This window comes from Mesoplodon bidens, assembly GCF_964165515.1.
Source record: "Mesoplodon bidens genome assembly, chromosome: 9".
In the NCBI taxonomy this organism is placed as follows: Eukaryota; Metazoa; Chordata; class Mammalia; order Artiodactyla; family Ziphiidae; genus Mesoplodon; species Mesoplodon bidens.
The window spans coordinates 22,561,991-22,581,538 of NC_138166.1; the positions used below are offsets into that span (position 1 = coordinate 22,561,991).

The window sequence follows — 19,548 nt, forward strand, 5'->3', positions numbered from 1 at the left end:
CGCAGCTCAACTCCATTTCCTGGGCCCCGAGCAGAGGGCTCACCATGCAGCCGGGGCCCCGAGGGCAGCGCCCGGAGATGGTCAAGCCCCCTGGGGTAGACAGTCACATCTGTCCAGCCAGTGCCCTAGAAATACATCTTTTCTGTTCAAACTGCTTAGAGGGGATTATGCTGTCTGCAGGCCTCACCCTGGCCCAGGGACCAGCAGGTTTTCAGCTGGAAGGATGAGGTTTGAACCAAATAGCATTGGGGTCGAACAGGCCCAGACTTGAGTCCCATTGCCACGGTCTCTGTCCTGCGTGATCTCGAACACACGACAACTCACTCAGCTTCACCCGTGATCACCAAGAGTACACAACCCCGAATGGCTACCAGGACCCCTCACCAATGTCCATCTTTTGATTTCTCTTGGGAACTGCTCCCTTAATCTCTAAAATGGGTCACAGGTTCTTATGTGGATTAAATAAAATGGCATAGGAGAGGCTCCGGCAGGCTGCCCTGCTGTCTGCCCTCACCCCTCCCAACTTCTCTCTCCTTGAAATAGCGCCCCACGAAATGCTGATGGGGCAGCGGGACCCCCATCACCCCGCCAGGGCCACAGAGCCAGGAGCACAGGAGTGACTCTCCAGGATGAAGACAGGACACTTGGAATCATCTGTCCACATCCTCACTCAGACCTAACAGGGGGGTCAAGGTCCCTGACAGAAGGCCACTGTGGAAGGTCCATCCCAGGACAGCAGGGATGTCCAAAGATAAATACAGCTTACGTCAATGCTTCTGTGTGCGTGTGGTTTTTTTGTTTTTTTCAATCAGTAGGGACCAGGGATGGGAGTGCAGATAGAAGAGAGGGCTGCAACATCATTTTCTGGCCAAAAGACACGGTTCCATAGGCTACCAAACCCTGGAGAGAGTTTTGCCCTGATGGAAGCATGGCTGAGATGCTGTTTCCTGCCGGCCAAGGCCCCCGCCTTTGCAGGTCTGGGGGCCCAGTTGCGCCCTCCTCCAGGGACCCAAGCAAGAGGCTGCAGCTCCAGGGGAGAGCTAAGGGCCTCAGGAATGAGTTCACTGATGCAGGTCAGCCTCACCGAGGAGGCCTGGAGAGTTGGGGGAAGGGAGGGAACTTCAGGAAGGGGAATGTTTCCATGTGAGGGAAGCGGTGTACGCTTTCTGGAAGGTGGCTATGCGAGGGTCTGCAGGGCCTTGGCAGCAGGGGCCACAGAGGCAGCACTTAACCACGAGAACTCGGAACGCCACATGAGTTCCACCAAGATCAAGTGCAATTGAGGAGGGGCCAGATAGGGGTAGGGAATTAAGAGGTACAAACTATTATGTATACGATAAATAAGCTACAGGATATATTGTACAACACAGGGAATAGAGCGAATATTCTATAATAACTATAAATGGAGTATAACCTTTCAAAATTGTGAATCACTATGTTGTACACCTGTAACATATAATATTGTACATCAAGTATACCTCAATTTTGAAAAAAAGTAGATTCGAGAGGTCTAAGGAAAAAAATCAAGAGCTCCTGGGAACCCCTCTGATGGAATGCAGTGTGGTGAATGGACAAGGCACTGGAACAGTGCTTAGACGTATGTGCAGATGCTTGACAGGGGCTCCAAGGGAGCAGTCAGGTGATGAAACCAGACAGGGGCCACCCCTGCTGTGAAACACACAGCCGGCATTTAGAAACCGTGCCTGAAGTACAACAGTGATGCAGGCTTCACCTCTAGACAGCAGGAGGGTCTGCATCACAAAAATACTGACACGAGCCCAGACACCCCAGGGGGACAAGTAGAGGAGCCTCATGCCCCCTGGCGTGGACCACAGACATCCCCAGCCGCCAGTCCCTGCGAGCCCAGAGATGCACAAAGATGGGCACTGGTGGAGTTACCTCCACAAGACTTGCTTTTATCTATTTAACGTTTGGACGAAAGTAATTGGACAAAAATGTTTTGATTTTTCTCTCCCAAATCAGGTCTGTTCTCAATTGGTGGTTGAAAAAGATGAAAGGCCAGTGTTCTCAAGTGCCTGGAAGAAGACGGATCCCTCTTTGAAATTAGCTTCCAGGGGCTTCTTTCTATAAACCTGGCAGATGCCACCCTTCATTTCTTTCCTCCTTCATGATACTTGTGACCCAAACTGCATATCCCGTGGCAAAGAGAGAATATGTTTGAGAGAGACAGACTCACAAAAACAGAGATTAAATGATGCAGCCATACAACCAGGACACCAGTGTAATGAGCAAACAGAAAAAAAACCAAGCCTGATTCCCACGAGTGCCCTCAGACTCACAAGGGCAGGGGTCCTGGACAGCAGGGTTCCCATCCTCCAAGCAGACTGCAAGGAGATTTCTGATCTAAATGTGAACAGGCTGCTTTTTCTGGGCCCTATTCTCTGGTAACTGACACAAGGTAACCAGACGCACCTTCACCGTCTGCACTCAGGTTCTCGTACGAGTCCCAGCGGATCAGCGGGTCTGCCGTGTTGAAGTCCACAATCACCCCGTGGTCGTTTTGCAAATGTTCACACCCTGCAGGGCGGTGGGACGGGGGCAACAGGAGTTAGTTAGAGAGAAGCCGGTGCCTCTGGGCATCTGCCAGCAATGAGGCAGAGAAGCTGCCTCATCTGAGTGTCCAGGCCCAGCACTCAGATCCACGCCCCCTCCCACAAGCCCTCCAGTAATCAGAGCTGCCGTGCACTATTTGGGATGAACTGAACAACAGTGAACACCTCTTGGCAGAAAGGAAAGGCGAACGTTGGTCCTCCACCCACTGGGTACGGGGCTCTGGGCGCTGTTTCTGCACTAAGGGATCACCCGGATGGTTTGGCAAGTCAAGGACCCAGAGGCACCCAGAGGATCGGCCTCAGGGCAGGTGGACGGGAGGGGCAGGTTTGGGCCCTCCCTCGAGGCTCCCTGATCATTCTGAGGATGCCAGGAGGGTTCTTACCCCACAGCATCGCATTGAATAGTTCATGCCTAAATCTATGGCACTGGGCACAGAAGTAGCGTGCTTCTTTTCCACAGCTATTAAAAACTGAATTAAATCTTTCATGAGTATGGATCTTGGTGATGGAAATGAACCATCTGCCTTCACGATAAAGGGACTGATTTCTCTTTAAATGTGTTTTTAGAAGAAAGGAGAGAGTCTGTTTTGCTCGTAAGTATGTGCAGTCTACTATATTTCTAATCCTCTTTAAAAACATGTAGCTGGGGGCTTCCCTGGTGGCGCAGTGGTTGAGAGTCCGCCTGCCGATGCAGGAGACGCGGGTTCGTGCCCCGGTCCGGGAAGATCCCACATGCCGCGGAGCAGCTGGGCCCGTGAGCCATGGCCGCTGAGCCTGTGCGTCCGGAGCCTGTGCCCCGCAACGGGAGAGGCCACAACAGTGAGAGGCCAGCGTACCACAAAAAAACAAACAAACAAACAAACAACCACGTAGCTGTTTGTTGAGGGAGAAGTAAACAGGGCATCAAGACACGGCCCCCAGTCCTAAGGTTCTGGGCCCTTCCTTGGGCGAGTCCCACCATCTCTGGGGTCTTATTGACCCACCTGGGCCCTACTGTCTCTAAGGCAATGCCCTCCCACGGTCTAATATCCTACTATTTTTTAAAATATATTATATTTCCAATTATGTGCAGAGGTGGGAAGCCAGACAGAGGCCCCAGCATATGCATCACCCAACCAGGTCAGCATCCTGCCCCCCAGCATTCTGCATTCTACCCACCTTGAATCTTCTCAGGAGTGGCTGAGAAGACTAATTCAATCTTCCCATTATCAGGAAAACGGTCATCTAAAAAAGAAATCTTAGGTCAACAAATTTGGAGACAATGAGACGGGAAAGGGGTGGATGAATTTTGTCCTTATATTCCAACCAGGACAACACCCTTCCCAAATCTCCAACAGCGCACCCATGACAGAGGAAGTATCAGTAGTTTCACCGTTTCTCTAGAAATTTTTCTTTGTTGGGTCAGTTGCCAGTCTTTTGTGAGACTGGTCATGATTTTGTCAATAGGCTGACTTACAGGTGGAGCGCGGGAGAACAGTGAAAGAAACACAGGAGGCCGCCGGGGGTCGCCCGCCGAGGGTCCACTCCCCACACCCCCAGTCCGGACTCGGGGCAGCGACCTCACCTTTGCTGGCGTTGTCCAAATCCTCCTTTGCAAACACGAGTCCATAGCCCTGAACAGCCCCGGTGTGAAACTGCAGGCGGAAAATGACGTCTCGGGTGGCCGAGCGGTACTTCTTGTGGTAGCACTTCACCTGGGGTAAAGAGGTTGCGTCCTCAGGGGAGCCCGCGCCCGCGGAGGGCGCTTGTCGGGGGGCGCACAGGCCGCTCCATTCCAGGAGGGGCTGGGAGTGCGTGCAACCGCCAGCGGCTCCCAACCCAGGAGGCGGGCTGCAAACGTCACCGCGGCTTTGGTCCTTCTGGGGGACACCTGTGCTGTTCCAACAGGACAGGAATCCCACAGTCCTTAGTCCTCAGACGGACCACACCTCTACTTTGGAAGACAGCTGAGGAATGAAATTCCGTGGCCTCTTCTTCCTCATTTCATCTAAACTCTCCATGTTTCGCCTTAAAGCCTTCCTGTTCTCATGAAAGAAGCAGGCAGTCATCACTTTCTGGACTATGCTCAATATTTATGTTGCATGCTATAATTCAGAGAGAGAGAGACATGGGGAGAACGGAGAAGGAAGGGAAGGGGAAAGGGAGAGAGGCCTCGGAATTGAAATTCCACTGCTGGGTTGTCCAGACATCCTGAATGGCCACTTGAGACCAGTCTCCAGAATCACCAGGGATGTGATTTGAACTCAGGCTGTGGCTCCGTGGCCCTAGGTCCCTGGGAGCAGCTCAGGCCCCTGGAGTGACTGTGCTGCTATGGAGGGTGGAAGCACCCCTTCCTGGCACGTGGCAGGGAAGGGTGGGCAGGGGAGGGGTCCTGGCGTCGTTTCCCACCTTTACACAGGGGCCTCCCTGCCCCTGCCTGAGAGGTCTGTGGACGGCGCTGGCCACAACGTGGGCTCGAAGGTCATGGCGGGGTGGCGTGCTGCAGGAGAGGGGACGCTTCCTCCCTCCCACGGCAGGGCAGGGCTCCTTTCCAGGGTCCCCAGGGGTCCAAGACCAGAAGCAGGCTGGATCTTGCCCTCAGACACTCAGCAGAGGTGGCCACTCCCTGCACTGAGCATGCCCGGGAGGAAGGGAGTCTGGAGGTGCAGGGATCTCAGAGGCAGCCATGCTCACAAAAGAGACTCTGCTCGGAAAAAGCTGGGCTTCAGTGATTCTGTGCAAGGTCACCGACCGTCCAGACGAGCGATGCGGGAGGATGCCGCAGGTGACCGGTCTATAACCTTCACCAGTGAAACCACCACTCGAGAGAAAAAATAAAGGCCCAAGGAGCCGCGGCCAGCGTGCCGGAAACTGTGCCCCTTAGGGTAGACCCAGAGGTCTTCTACCTTTGTGCTCTCTACAAGGAGACAGTCTGATGGAAAAATGTAAACAGACCGTCAGGGGAGTGTTTCACGTTAACAAACACGAGCTGAGCGTTCATGAGGCGGGAGGTGCCAGGCGGCCTGTGCACACGCGACCAGTGGGGATCCAGACTCAGGCCTGGCCTCCGGCCCCTGGCCAGGGAACCAGCCAATGAGAATTCTGCAGAAGCGTGAAGCCTTCAATTTGCTTTCCAACAGCAAATGGATCGCCGGCCGCAGTCCTCTCCCACCTCGTCTGGGGTCTCTGGATCCTCAGCAGGGCCCCCTCAAAGGCTGTCCTCTCAGCCTTCCTTCCAGAGGGTGCTACTTGCATCCTCACCCCTCCAAGGCCCTCGCCCCACACTGACCGCGCTGACCGCTCAGCAGGGGTCCCACACGTGCTGCGGTGGAGACTACCACGCAGAGGACATGCCCATCTCTGTGGGGCGATGGACCCCCCCCTCCATTTGCCTTTTTCCACTGGTACCTTGGAAGTACGAGGGAAAAGGGGAGAAGATTGGAGAAAAGGAAAGAGAGTTTCAGGCGCACACCAGTCTGGCCCTTAAATCTTTATCGATACTGAGGGGGGCTGAGGCTGTAAAATAAACCAACAAGGCCTCCAGAAGCTGACATCCACTGAGGGAAGCAGCCCCAGGCCAGCCCACAGGGTCATGCCACACAGAGCTGGCAGCTCCCCCAAGCTGCCTGTGGGCAGGCAGAGCCCAAGGTGGACACGGGGGCATCGCAGGCGCTGGGTAAAGAGGCATATGCAGCCTCAGGGCAGCGCAGAAGGCCCAACGACAGCTCCCTTTTAGGGACACCTTCTCCTGCAGGCAGCTCTTGACGGAAGTAGATGCCAACCAAGAGCCCCCAGGCCCGGCTCCCACCTTCCCCAGAACCCAAGACATTCTGTGGGCTCCCCTCCTCTGGTCTCACCATCACTCATCACAGCAGAGAGAGAGAGAGAGAGAGAGAGAGAGAGAGAGAGACACACACACACACGAATCCCAGCCCACTCCAGGCACCAGGCAGGGGAAGGCAGAGGTCACCACACACCCTGGGGCACGGGAGGGACAGCAAACGGGTTCACCCTCCCTAGGCTGCTGGCTCCCAATCATTCTGGGGCACAGGCACCTCCCCAGGCCCAGCGTGACTCTAGTGTCTAAAGACTCCCAGTTTTTCACACGACAAGGGTTCAGGGTAGAAAGAAGGGCGGGGTAGCCCACTGCCACAGAGCAGCCACCCTCTGCGCACACGTGCCCTTGCCGAGGGGTTTCCGGGGCCCCTGACAACCCCTCGCTGGCGGAGACCTGAGCCCTCGCCCATACTCCCGCCCGTTGTTTCACCACGGACTTCTCTTCCCACTGCTCAGGATGGTACCCGCCATCCCCTCCAGTCCTCCTGGCCACCTCAAGAATGACCCCCACTGTCTCCTGAAGGCACAGAAAACCACAGAAGTCTCGGTCACATGGGGTCCTGGCGGCTCCAACTGGAAAGGAGATGGACCCACCCAGCAGGAGTCCCGCCCGGGGGCCTCTGGCACCCCCTGCAGAGCCAGGAATGATGCATCATCCGCACCAATAAATCTCAGTAGCATCAGTGACAAGAGACCAGAATCAGGCTCCTAACACTCCATGGAAAGAACCGTCAACATTTTGCTTGATAGTAGTGCCCAAAATGCGCCTTTTAAGGTATAAAGTATTGGTAACATTTTGCAACAATTAGAGACTGAGGTCTGTAATACCCCCTTCATCCCTCCAGCTTAGCAGTTCTGTTTACCTAGGTCTCCCCAGAGAGTTTCTAAGACCACATCAATCCTCTGCCTTTGGATTTTAGAATATCTACATTTGAAACAATTTCAACCCACTTTGCTGGTGGCCCCGGTGGCTGTCTACACAGGCATCAAGGAATGTGCATCCTCAAAGGAGCTACAACCACACATGCTAAAAGGTTTAATAAGCTTGAGGGCTGCCTTCCGAAGTCAAAACACCTGCATTATCCAGCGCCAGCACTAACCATGATTTCACTTCACTTGGAGGTGAAAATGATTTCAGAGGGCGGCAAGGCTGTAACTCACTTCCTAAACCATTAGTAGGTCAGCAGTATTGGCTGTGGATGAAAACACAAGTAGATCCACTGGGCTGAGATGCAGAACGGATCAGGCCCGATCCAGGTCCAGGAGACCCACAGCACAGCGAGGGAGAAGGATGCACGCACAGCAAGTCCCAGGACAATACAGCACAACAGAAGCCCTGTAATGACCTCCGCAGGAGCAAATCCAGAGGGGCCTGCGGACGCCTTCATTTTCCCTGATCTTACGTAAGTGCCCTCAGCAAGAAACAATAAACTAAGGTGCTGTTTGTTTGCAATGGCTCCTTGAGAAAGGTCCCCTCTGTTGAGAAGTCGGGTCGCTGCAGCCAGGTCACGGAGCCCCGCCCCACAAGGACAGAATGTAAGTGGCCACAGGGCTTGCACAAGCAGAAGCAGCAAGACGAGGCATGTGGATGCGAAAGTGTTTACAAGCCCATCAGGGCTCTGGACCCCAGCCAGGCTCCTGACGGGCCTGCGGCCCATGCAAATTCCTTAGCGAGGTTACATAACGACGCAGCTGTGCTCCCCAATGCCTCTGCGCCCCCCCCGACAGGAGCATGTGTACTGAACCCCTGAGGCTCGGACTCGAAAATCTGACCCTCAGTGCAAAGCACATCGCAAAGATGGGCGGGTCAGGTGTGCGGTGGGAAGGTGCGCGCAGACAGGCTGGCAGTGTTCAGGCAAAGCTGGACAGCGGGTGGGTGTCCCCATGGCCCCCAGTGACAGCCCTCCCTCCAGCCCCCAAGTCGAAGGAATGACAGACGGAGCCCCCTCCACTTTCCCATGTAGCATTCTCAACCCGAAGAGCTGACGAGGCCTTACTTCTTGTAAACTGGACCCCTGTTACCTCTGTTAACCAGTCTCAACGCAGAATCCCTCACGAGGAAAGAGGCAGGTTTATCTGTGTACGAGGCCGACATTTACCAAAATCAAGGAGGGGAAAAAAACCAAAGGACAACAACATTCTGCCTCACAGGATGGTGACCAAAGTGTCAGCCTTCCCTGGGAGCTCCCTTCCACTTTCCAGAGCAGAGCCCAGCCGAACCCTCTGCGGCTGGGGGGTGGGTAGCCTACAAAAGCATTCTCTGCGACTTAGGATTCCGTCCAAGTCACAATCGTTGCCAAATTCTTGATGAGAAATTAAACCGCCTACACACTTGAACCTTTACACGGAAAAGGCCCTGAAACATTCTCCATCTGCAGCTTTCTCCACTGAAGGAACGCCCACTGGATTCGCAGAGGTGCGCACCAAGCGATGACTCCCTAAAACTGAAGGACGGGGCAAACCGAAGTGCAGGGGTCTCCCACAGTTTATCTGCGACCAGGGGCTTCTCCTGCCTGGAGACTCTGGAAACCACAGCCAACCTGCACAGCAGGAGGGGAGACGGCTCACGCTACTCCCCAGGAAGCTCGGCCAACTCCAAGGAACGTTCTGCCGCCCAGCTACTTCCCTGTGTTGATCCCTGAGGGTCATTTTCAGGTTGAACCAACAGCCCTGGGATTCGAAGGAGCCCACAGATCATGCAGCATAATGTGTGTCCCCCAGAGATTATGGTCTGAGTGTGGGGACGCCCTGGGCCCGTCCTCCAGGCCGGACAGCACGGCCTCAGGGACTCTCCTCCTCAGACACGCTGGAATCCTCTCTCCCTGCCGTGAACCTTCCGATCCTGCCTCTGTGCACACGCATGAACACACCAAATTCCACTTGCACGAGAGTGAGCTGCCAGCTCAGCTCACTCCACAGCTAGAATCTAAACTCTTGGAAGTAGGACCTGCGTGGGATTCACGTTCACATCCACCATGTTACCTGGTTCAGGACGCATGCTGGGGGGAATGAATGAGAGGACGAATGACACATCAGAGCTAAAGGTGTCGGAGAACCAATGGTACCTGATTTCACTATTAACCTTACTAGGATAGGTTTATTCCAGAATGGGTTTATTCAGTGGACACAGGTATTATGGGCTGAATTCTGTGCCCCCCAAATTCATATGTTGAAGTCTTAAAGGTGGTTAAGGTAAAGTAGGGTTATATAGGTGGGCCCTAATCCAATCTGACTGGGGTCCTTATGAGAAGGAGATCAGGACACGGACACAACACACACACACACACACACACACACGAGGGAAGATGATGTGAAGACACAGGGAGAAGACAGCCACCTACGTACCAAGGAGAGAAGCCTCGGGAGGAACCAGCCCTGCTGACACCTTGATCTCAGACTTCCAGCCTCCAGGACAGTGAGAAATGTCTATTGTTTAAGCCACCCAGTCTGTGGTACTTTGTCATGACAGCCCTGGGAAACGAATACAAGAGGCTAGAGCTACTCTGAGACTTCTTAGAGATCAATAACTAAACTAAACCTCCTAGGTAATCATTCCCACGAATGGTGCAAGGAAAAATTACCCTGTGCGATGGAAAATTACCCGTGTCCAGCTGTAACCCGCAGCGTCCTTCTCCCTTCTGACAACGCTGCAAAAAATAAGTGCAGAGTGTACGAAAATGAATTGTAAACACAGGAAGTATAAATCAAATAATAATTCAGTCCAAAAATACTCCACGTTAAGAATGCATAAAGGTGCAGGAAGGGGCTGGTTTTATCAAGTTAAGCATTTCCTGTGAAGAGATCCCTATTCGCCGGCCTTTCCAACGGAAGCAAAAATTCGCAGACAGGGTGACTTCACGGCACAAAACATTCCCCTCAAGAGACCCCATGGCGACAGGACACCTGAACGCCAGACCTCTCAGGTTCCTGCAGCATCGCTCAGGGCCTCATCCAGCCGGCTGTCCCCTCACGCAAGAGGCAGCTTGCAGTTCTTGCTGGGGTGTGAACTTGCCCAGGGGCTCCCACTTCAGGGGCGGGCTCTGGGCAGTAAGCTGGGGATGATGGCACACCGGGCACAGGGTCCCCTCTTGGATCCCAGCAAGCGTGAGCCACCACCCCTGAGGAGCACAATGACTGGCTCTGGAGAGGCTGGGACAAGTCAACCGCCTGCCTCAAGGGCTGGGCATCCACTAGGGAGGCAGATGACGTACCCACCTATGACAGATCATCAAACACGGCCTCAGGGAGGGCACAGCCATGTGCCCCAGTCGTGCCTGATGTGGGTGACACGGGTGGGAGGCATTAGCAAGACCCAGAAGAAAGGGCCATGGGGCCGTGTGCAGAACAAACCAGATAATACAAGATCTCTAGGGCTAAGTGATTAAGGGGGCAGGACACCCAGGGGATCCTATGCCACATACAGGAGACTGGACCCTCTCCTCCCTCCGCGGGGAGGGTGCTGGGCCACGGCTGCGGAACGCCGTGCTTGGACGGGGTCACGCTGTGAGGGCCAGGGCTCGGGGATTCGGGATCCATGTGGGTGGAGGATCTGCACGACTGACGGGAGAAGTGGAGCCAGGGGACGCCAGGACGAAGCTCCCACACGGAGTCTGGGGGACAGGTGGGGAAGGTCCTAGAAAGCAGCAGAATGGAGGCCAGGAGGCTGGCAGGCACCGAGGGCTGATCCTGAGGCCCGAGGACCGAAGGCAGAAGTGAAGAAGAGGCAGCGTGGACCCCGCGAGAGAGACACGGGGCCAAGAGGAGCAGCTCTCGGGAGAGACGGATGCCCAGAGGACACCAGCGTCGAGACCCGCCAGGAGCCGGAGGGGGACCGGGAGAGGGGCTCCACAAGGAGAAAGGGCCCACGTGACAGTGAGCGCCACAGACACGGCCACGGGGATGCGGTCCCTGGGATGCGGCCAGAGGGAGGGCGGGGACGGAGGGAGGAGAGAGGGCAGGGCCAGTTGGGCGTAAACCATCCTTTGCTAAAACCTGGACAAGAAAGCGGGCAGGCAGAGGCAGGGGTGCCCACGGGGGAGGAAGAGCCTGATCGCCGGGCAGAGAGGGGCCAGTGCTCCCTCCCCAGAACCTCTGAGAGGGGAGCAGCCCACGTGCTGAGGCCCACACCAGCCTTCTTGGCATTCCTCCCACTTGGGCCTGTGCTGCACCCCACCTCTGTTCTCCTGTGACCGTGAGGGCCCCTCCCAGCGCTGTACGAGGAGGAGGGGTCCACTCACTCTGACGGCTCTAGGCTGACGGCCCCCTAGCCACACTGATGTCCACCCTTCACCCTCCCCACCCAGGCCTCGCACGCCTCCAGAGGTCTCGGGCAGGTGCTCCCCAAACCCTCGCTGGCCCGACGCCTTCACCTGCAGCTGGCACTTCAGGATGCCCCACTCAGCACCAAGCAGACTCCCAAGTGTCCGCTGGAAATGAAACTTTTCGAGCAGGGCCTAATAATCACACTTGCGGACTTCCCGCAGAGAAGGAGCAAAGCAGGCACAGGGAAGGGCGGGTCCCATTTGGCCACTGGCTTGAAGCCACCTACCAACATACCTGAAAAGGGCCATGGGCCGAGCACACGTGGCAACAGGCGCCTTTCACGTGGCCATGGGTGCCCAGAGGCACCATCTTTCATCTGCAGACGGTGCAGGCGACCGCGTCCCAAACTCCCAGGCTGGTGCCTCCCTGCTGCAGCAGGGCTGGCTTCGACAAGCTCGCCGCGTGCCGGGGGACAGCTCCCCGCGCCCACAGCGGCCCCGGCTGGCAGACACCGCGGAGTTCAAGCGTGTCTGCCGGCGCCTCCTCCCCCCGCCCCGCTTCCCAGCTCCCCAGGGCCAAATGGCAACCACCCACCCGGGTCCCCTCAGAACGACCCCACCCGCCTGCTCAGACCACATCCCAGCTGAAGCTGGGTGCACGTGATGCTCAGGTAGGCACCCTGCTCACAGACGGCGGTGCCGATGCAGGCCTAGGACAGCGGTGAGGCGCGGTAGGCGATCGCCCGGGGGCACGGGGAGCTGGTGGCCACACCCAGGTCAAGCCTCAGGGCCCCTCGGGGGCCCTCACCCCCGCCAGCTGCCCCGTCTCATCTCATCCCAACGAAGCCTGCCTACGGTCCTCATGCAGCAGAAGGGGGCTCAAGTGTGGACAAGACCCGTCTGAGGCCACCCAGTCCCCTTAAGCCGTAGACCTGCTGGGAGCCCGGGAGTGGGACCCAAGGCCTGCCCGGCTGCGTGATGCCCCTGTTGGGCCTGCGGCTCCCAATCTGCTGTCGCTCGTATGTAGCTGCAGGGCTTCCTTCCTTCCACTCGAGACCAAGGGCTTTCTCCCCCGCATTCTCACTACTTCTCTAAGTCACAGTCCTATAAGGGTTACTCTCAAGGGGTGGTTCAGGGCATTTTCAGGACACAGAAAAGAGCTTTGCTAACACCACGTTTCCCAAAAGAAGACGGCAAAATCCAAGCCCTGCACGATCTGGCTTCAACCTCCCAGGACAACTAATTCCCACAAGGGCACCCTCAAGGCCTGGGGACTGCTGCACCCCCTGCCCAGGGCCTCACGCCCACCTCTGAGGGCGCTTCTGGCTGGACCTCCCGGCCGCCGGCCCCAGCCATCGGGAGCCACGCTGCGGCGCTCTCTGGATGTCCGGCTGCGAGACGTCCAATCCCCGCCCCCAGGCTCCTTCAGGACCAAGACGTTCCTCCGTCCCTCCCTTCCTTCCTGTGCTGGGGCCCAACTCAGACGTTCAGAAAGCTCAAAACATTCAAAACGGGACCTCTGGACAAACAAACTAATAGTACGAAAGGAAGGAGGGAGGGAAGAGACAGTGGGAGGGAGGGAGGAGGAAGGAGGGAGGGGCGCAGGGATCCGGGGCAGATGAGGTGACTCGCCACCACCGGCCTCTGGACTGGCAACCTCCTGCTGCCTCGGGAAGACCCTGCAGCCACCAGCCCGCAATCAGGTGCTCTTTCTTGCAGGGGGAGCCCCGCCCTCGGGTCATCACAAAGGGACTCGGCCAACTACTCATCCCAGACCCCAGGGAGCACCCAGCCTGGCCATGCCGACTCCAATCCCTCTCCCAGACCAGGGGCAATGCCCGGCTGGACGCACGTCCCAACAGCAGCTCCGCCCTCTCGCAGCCGCTCTGGGTCTCTTGGCCTCCTTTTTAAAGCTGGAAAACTAGACCCAGAGGACAGAGCTGATGAGCAGACAGAAGTCACAGCCAGGTAAAGCCCCGGTTGGTGCCTGGCACACAGCAGGTGCCCAATAAGTGCTCAGCCCTTTGCCCAACAATCCCGGGAGGTCCAAGGAGACTCAGCCAGGGCTGCATGCTGGGTAGAGAAGCACAAGAGTAGGGGTATCCCTCCCCTGCCCCGTCCCTCCCCTCTCTCCTAACCACAGAGGTGAGGAGGCCACGAGCTGCTGTGCAGAGCCAGGAAGGAGAACCCAGCCCCAAGCCCTCCTTCCTCGGGGCAGTGCAACACCGTGGCTGAGAAAACAGGCTTGTGGAAACGTAGCAACCACCCTGCGCCTCGGCTTTCCCACGTATGAAACAGGATACTGGCTCTTCCATCTCAAGGTCGCGGGGAGGGTGAAAGACCATGATTGTAAAGTGCTCAACGTAGTGACTTGGAAACAGAGCCGTTTTGCTGTTGGTCTGCTTCTTATTCCCCCTCATGCACCTTCTGGGCCTGCAGATGCCTCTCTGGACACAGACCCCTGAGGCCTGGAAGTGGAAGGGGCGTCCCCTGGGGAGCCCACAAAGGGGGCATCAGCTGTGAATGTGCCCAGGATCTTCATCTTTGAGAACCTCACTGACTTGAGCTTCATGAGAATGCAGGATGGGGCAAGGTGGGAGTTCACCAACCACGAAGAGAGGGTGGAAAACCCAAAATATTAGGAAAAGTTAACGAGACTCCTCAAAAACTCTAGATGAGCCACTTAAAATAAATAAAAATGCAACTTGTGAACCATCTTCTTGTCACGGGGTGTCCTCCTGGGCCTCAAACAGATTACAGGAGAGCTACTCTATGCCTGCTGGAAGCACACATGTGCCTTAAAGGTTTTCCTTATTTCAGACAAATTTCTCTTTTTTTAGATGCATGCACTTTTTTATAGTCAAGATAGATAAAAGGCAAAAGTGGAACAGGGCAGGGTGCTGCTTCTGCCCCAAGAAGCAGCACCCCAAGAATCAAAACTATCTGGAGGGCTTCCCTGGTGGCGCAGTGGTTGAGAGTCCGCCTGCCGATGCAGGGGACACGGGTTCGTGCCCTGGTCCGGGAAGATCCCACATGCTGCGGAGCGGCTGGGCCTGTGAGCCATGGTCGCTGAGCCCACGCGTCCGGAGCCTGTGCTCCGCAACGGGAGAGGCCACAGCAGCGAGAGGCCCGTGTACCAAAAAAAAAAAAAAAAAAACCTATCTGGAGAAATCACTGTTTCAGTCATAAACCAAGCTGCAATACAATAGCTATATTTCCCACCTAGGCCACTAATGATTAATAAACATTTTATGTCTATGCCTACCCCTGGAAGGCCTAGGTCATGTTAAGACTGCACATTGTGCTCAGGTAACTGGAACCCTGGGAAGCGCAGTGGCTGACTTAGGACTGTAACTTCAAGGGTGCACACAGCAAGCGGCTCTACCAATTTGTTCTGTCTCTTTCATTAAAATAGGTTGACTCAGAAAATCAACCAACTGCCTTAAGGTAAAGGCTACTTTCCATTCTTCCCTCAGGTTTTCTCGGGGCAGGGGTAGGGTGGGAAGTGGGTTTCATGTTCCTGCTTGAAGATGAACTTGGCTTTACCTTTCCAGGTATGATTACTGGCAGCAGAGACAAGGCTGTGACACTCACCATGATGTCCCCTTTCAGGAGCTGGGCTGGCTCTATGGCGATGTAGATCCTGCTTTGGTTTTCTGGGCCGACGTTGCTTTGGAATAAATGAGAAGGTACATCATTATGTGATTTCATGATTTAATGGAAATACATTCTGAGAAAAGCAATCCCACAATTGAAATTAGACAAAATATCCTGCTTGGCCCAGGAATCCAATTCCTCAGACTCTCTCCTATGAAAATGAGTCCCAAGAACGTATGAAAAAGCAACAGGGCCAGGCAGGGCCCGGATAGCAACGTCACAGCCAGTGCCCGCCAGCCCACCCCAGGCCCGTGCACGATGGAGCGCGCAGCATAGGGTCCTGGCGCGCTGATGCCAGCAGCCTCTGTGGTAAGCAGAGAGTGAGGCTGCCCAAGCGTCACCAGTGCCTGGGTCCAACAAGAGTCCGGACACGTGATAACAGCTCATTCTGAGTGATGACACGATGCTAAGAACATTTTTTACCTTTATTCATTTTCCATTGATGTGCATAAAACGCTTCTCCAAACAAAAAAAGCAAAGCAAATAGGTCTAGAATTAGTACATATTCTGGAAATGTCTGCCTGACCTTTGTCTAAACTGCAAAGGGGAGAGAAAGGGAGACCACCGTGGCCCTGTCCCAAGACCCTGATGTGTTTACTTCCACATGGTGTGCGCGGCCCTCTCCTTTCCCCAGGTCCCAGCATCCACGTCCCTTCACAGAGCCAACTGTGTGACCACAGCGAGACACCTGCTGGGCAGGATGACGGGGGCACTGCACCCACGGCTCCCCTTCTGCCCCCTGCTCCTGGCTCACCTGGCTTTCCCCCCCTCACCCCTCCAGAGGGAGAGACAGCCGGGAGCGGGCCCCCTCCCGCCCGGGCCCTCCGGAGGCCCCCAGGAAAGCAGCCACACTTACTAGATCCCCGACGTGTACATAGGCTGCATGGCTTGGTAGAGCTTGAGAAAGGGCCGGCACGCTGAAAGACACGCAGAATCGGCTATCAACACGCAGAACTCAGGGCCAGCACCAGGCGGCGCGTCTCGAGACCCTCACCCCGTGGGAGACACTCACCTCCGCCCGAGTCGAAGTTGGGGGTCCCGTGCAGGATGACGAAATGCAGGAACAGGGGCGAGGCGTTCATCTTCACCGTCCCCGACAGGAGCCCACTGAGGAACTGCACGTACCTGCGAAAGGCAGCCGGCTCAGGGCTCCTGCACAGCTCCTGAGCCCAGGTGGGGCCGGAGGGCGATGAGGAAACCCGCCTGCTCTTCCGGGGGTTCTGGGAGAGAACCCATCCTAACTGCTCACAGCAAGGAGGGTGTACGCACCCCAGGCCTTGGCCCACACCCTGCAGAGCATGGCCGAGCCCACAGCCCACTGGGCATCTCTGGGCCTTCCACGCTGACATGGCCAATGACCTGGAAGCACAGCCAACGGTGCTTCCTGAGTGTGAGCCCCCCCACGCGGCGCCTTTTGCTCTGCACCCCAAGTGCAGGTGGTATCGCTTCTGTCCATGGAACCCACAGCCAGGCAGGGCTGGGCCACGGGGCTGGCACGGTCTCCCCACAGAGAACGGCAAAGCAAGAGACCTGCCGTCCCATGGGCCTGCTCTCTGAACCAAGCCACACCTCTGAGGGCATGAAGGTCACTCGGCTTAACTCTCAGTCCTACCCACCCCGCCTTCTGCTCATACTAGGAAGCCTCGTGGGAGGCTGGAGTCCGCACCCCCAGCCCACAGGAAGCCTTCGGATGCCACATCCCACTGTGAGAGCCGCCCCTACCATAAAGGGCACAAGCCCCCCTGAGCTGCACTGCCCTCCCGTCTTCTGGCTTCTCTGTGCCCTCCCTCCTCAAGGCCCATCTCAGCGGCACAGTGCACGTCTGCCGTGGGCCGGGAGACCTGCCTTCTCTCTGAACAGCACACACAGCCTTGCGTGCCATGCTGACGGCCCCGCGCCCTGCATGGGTGCTTGGCGGCCTAGAGAGAAGATTGTACCCTGGAAGCATTGCCTCACTGGTTCCTCCCGGGGCACAAGGTGGCAGCTGTGACCCCAACTGGGCACACACCTGCCAAGTTCTCAGATGCTGCCTGGCCTCGGCCACTCCCGCCACCCGGAATGTGTGACTCCAGAGCAGAGCCAACCCCTACCATATCCAACATCTCTGTGCATCTCTAATGACTACACAGAGCCACACAGGCGCGGGAAGGGAGCGTTCACTGAACCACCAGGCTGTGCGGCCGGCACAGGGTCCTCCATACCCTCCAGCCACCCCACCGCAGTCCACTCCCCTCGGAGGACCAGGGACCACCCCCCTCCTCCCTAGGACTGAACGCTAGTCAGGCTCAGCCTACTTAGGTTAAAAAAATTCTGGTTTTCTCTCTCTGGCTTACTTCACTTAGCATAATGTCCCCAAGGTCCATCCATGTTGTCACAAATGGCAGAATTTCATTATATTTTATGGCTCAGTAATACTCCACTGTGTGTGTGTGTGTATACACACATACACGCACACACACACACACATATTTTCTTTATCCATTCATCCACTGAGGGACACTTGAGTTGTTTCCGTATCTTGGCTATTGTGAATAAGGCTACATTCAATAAACATAAGAGTACAGATATCTCTTCAAGAGCCTGTTTTCATTTTCTTCAGATATATACCCAGAAGTGGAATTGCTGGTTCGTATGGTAGCTCTATTTTTAATGTTTTAAGGAACCTCCGTACTGCTTTCCCTAGTTGCTGCACCAATTTACATTCTCACCAAGAGTGCACAAAGGCTCTCTTTTCTCCGTGTTCTCGTAACCACTTGTTTTTTCTTGTCTTTTTGATGACTGGCATTCTAACAGGTGTGAGGTGATATCCCCTTGTGGTATGATATCACTCATAATATATGGAATCTAAAAAAGCCAAACATTTAAAAACAGAGTAAAATGGTGGTTACCAGGGGCTGGGGGCTTTGGGGACAGGACAGAATTTTTAAAGGGTACAAACTCGCAGTAAGTAGTAAATATGCCCTAGAGATACAATGCACAGTGTAGTAAATATTGTATTATAATTATCAAACTTGCTAAGAGATATAACTTAATTATTCCAACCACTAAAAAGAAATGATAATTTCTTTTGTAACGTGACAGAGGTGCTAAGTACGGTGACAATGGCTTTTCGTATTACAATACATGAATGTAACAAATTAATCTCGTAAGCCTTAAATTTACACAATGTCATTTGTCAAATACACCTGGGCTTCCCTGGTGGCGCAGTGGTTGAGAATCTGCCTGCTAACTCAGGGGACACGGGTTTGAGCCCTGGTCTCTCTGAGAGGATCCCACATGCCGTGGAGCAACTGGGCCCGTGAGCCACAACTACTGAGCCCGCGCGTCTGGAGCCTGTGCTCCGCAACAAGAGAGGCCGCGATAGTGAGAGGCCCGCGCACTGCGATGAAGAGTGGCCCCCACTCGCCGCAACTAGAGAAAGCCCTCGCACAGAAACAGAGACCCAACAGAGCCAAAATAAAATAAATTAATTAATAAACTCCTACCCCCAACACCTTCTTAAAAAAAAAAAAACACCTAAATTTTTAAAAATATCTAATTTACACCAGCAATTCAGATGCAGTCCATTATCTCAAGCAGCCGAATTTGCATACAAAGGAAACTGAACAAGAGAAAACTTCTAGTCAATTTTAAAACCAAAGTTTAAAAAGTCTACTTGAAATCTATCCTTTTAGAAAATAATGTTAGAAAAGAACATTCACTTCAGCTTAGGGGCCCCTCCCAGTGTTTCAGTTTTCCTGGTGGCAAACCGCTCTTCCCTTTTGGAAGAGGACAAAAGCTCACCCAAGTCACAGAGGCCAGATGCAAGCCCTGGAGGGCCCGGGAAGCCACGTGGCCGGGCCGTGGCTGCAGGAGCCCGGCCACCAGATGGCTCCACATGCCTTCCCATTTTATCTTCTATCTCGACAGCAGACGTGCAGACACGGGAATATTCAGGTGACCTGTCCAGCTACTTTTTATCACCTAAGTGCCACGCACTGCAGATTTCTGGGTTCTCCGGCCACCCCACCCCACCCCTGCCAGCTCATGAGCACAGGAAAAGGGATCACGGACGCTGAGTTGGGGTCATGAGTCGCCACCTGCTCTGGACAGCAGTCTCCCCTCCTCCAGCACTGGTCACCAGACAACCCGCTTCCTCGGCCTTGTCTGTGGCCCAGCTGCTGTGTTTACTCTGTGGGCGCCTGGCCGTTCGCTCCTTCTACACTGACCTCTCTGGGCAAGGTGGCCCTTCACTCTCTGGA

General features: G+C 55.3%; 1 protein-coding gene across 14 annotated transcripts in view; it reads right to left on the reverse strand.

Annotated features, from left to right (window-relative positions):
* The window catches only part of TNS3 (tensin 3), a 235,607-nt gene that overhangs the window by 94,794 nt on the left and 121,265 nt on the right, over nucleotides 1–19,548 (reverse strand). For all 14 annotated transcript variants that reach the window (XM_081244808.1, XM_081244807.1, XM_081244809.1 and 11 more), the window contains 6 exons: nucleotides 16,320–16,432; nucleotides 16,164–16,224; nucleotides 15,245–15,320; nucleotides 4,138–4,267; nucleotides 3,732–3,797; nucleotides 2,434–2,538 (listed from right to left, as the gene is read on the reverse strand). In XM_081244808.1, the coding sequence (XP_081100934.1) occupies nucleotides 2,434–2,538; nucleotides 3,732–3,797; nucleotides 4,138–4,267; nucleotides 15,245–15,320; nucleotides 16,164–16,224; nucleotides 16,320–16,432 (551 nt within the window). The remainder of the gene's footprint in view (nucleotides 1–2,433; nucleotides 2,539–3,731; nucleotides 3,798–4,137; nucleotides 4,268–15,244; nucleotides 15,321–16,163; nucleotides 16,225–16,319; nucleotides 16,433–19,548) is intronic.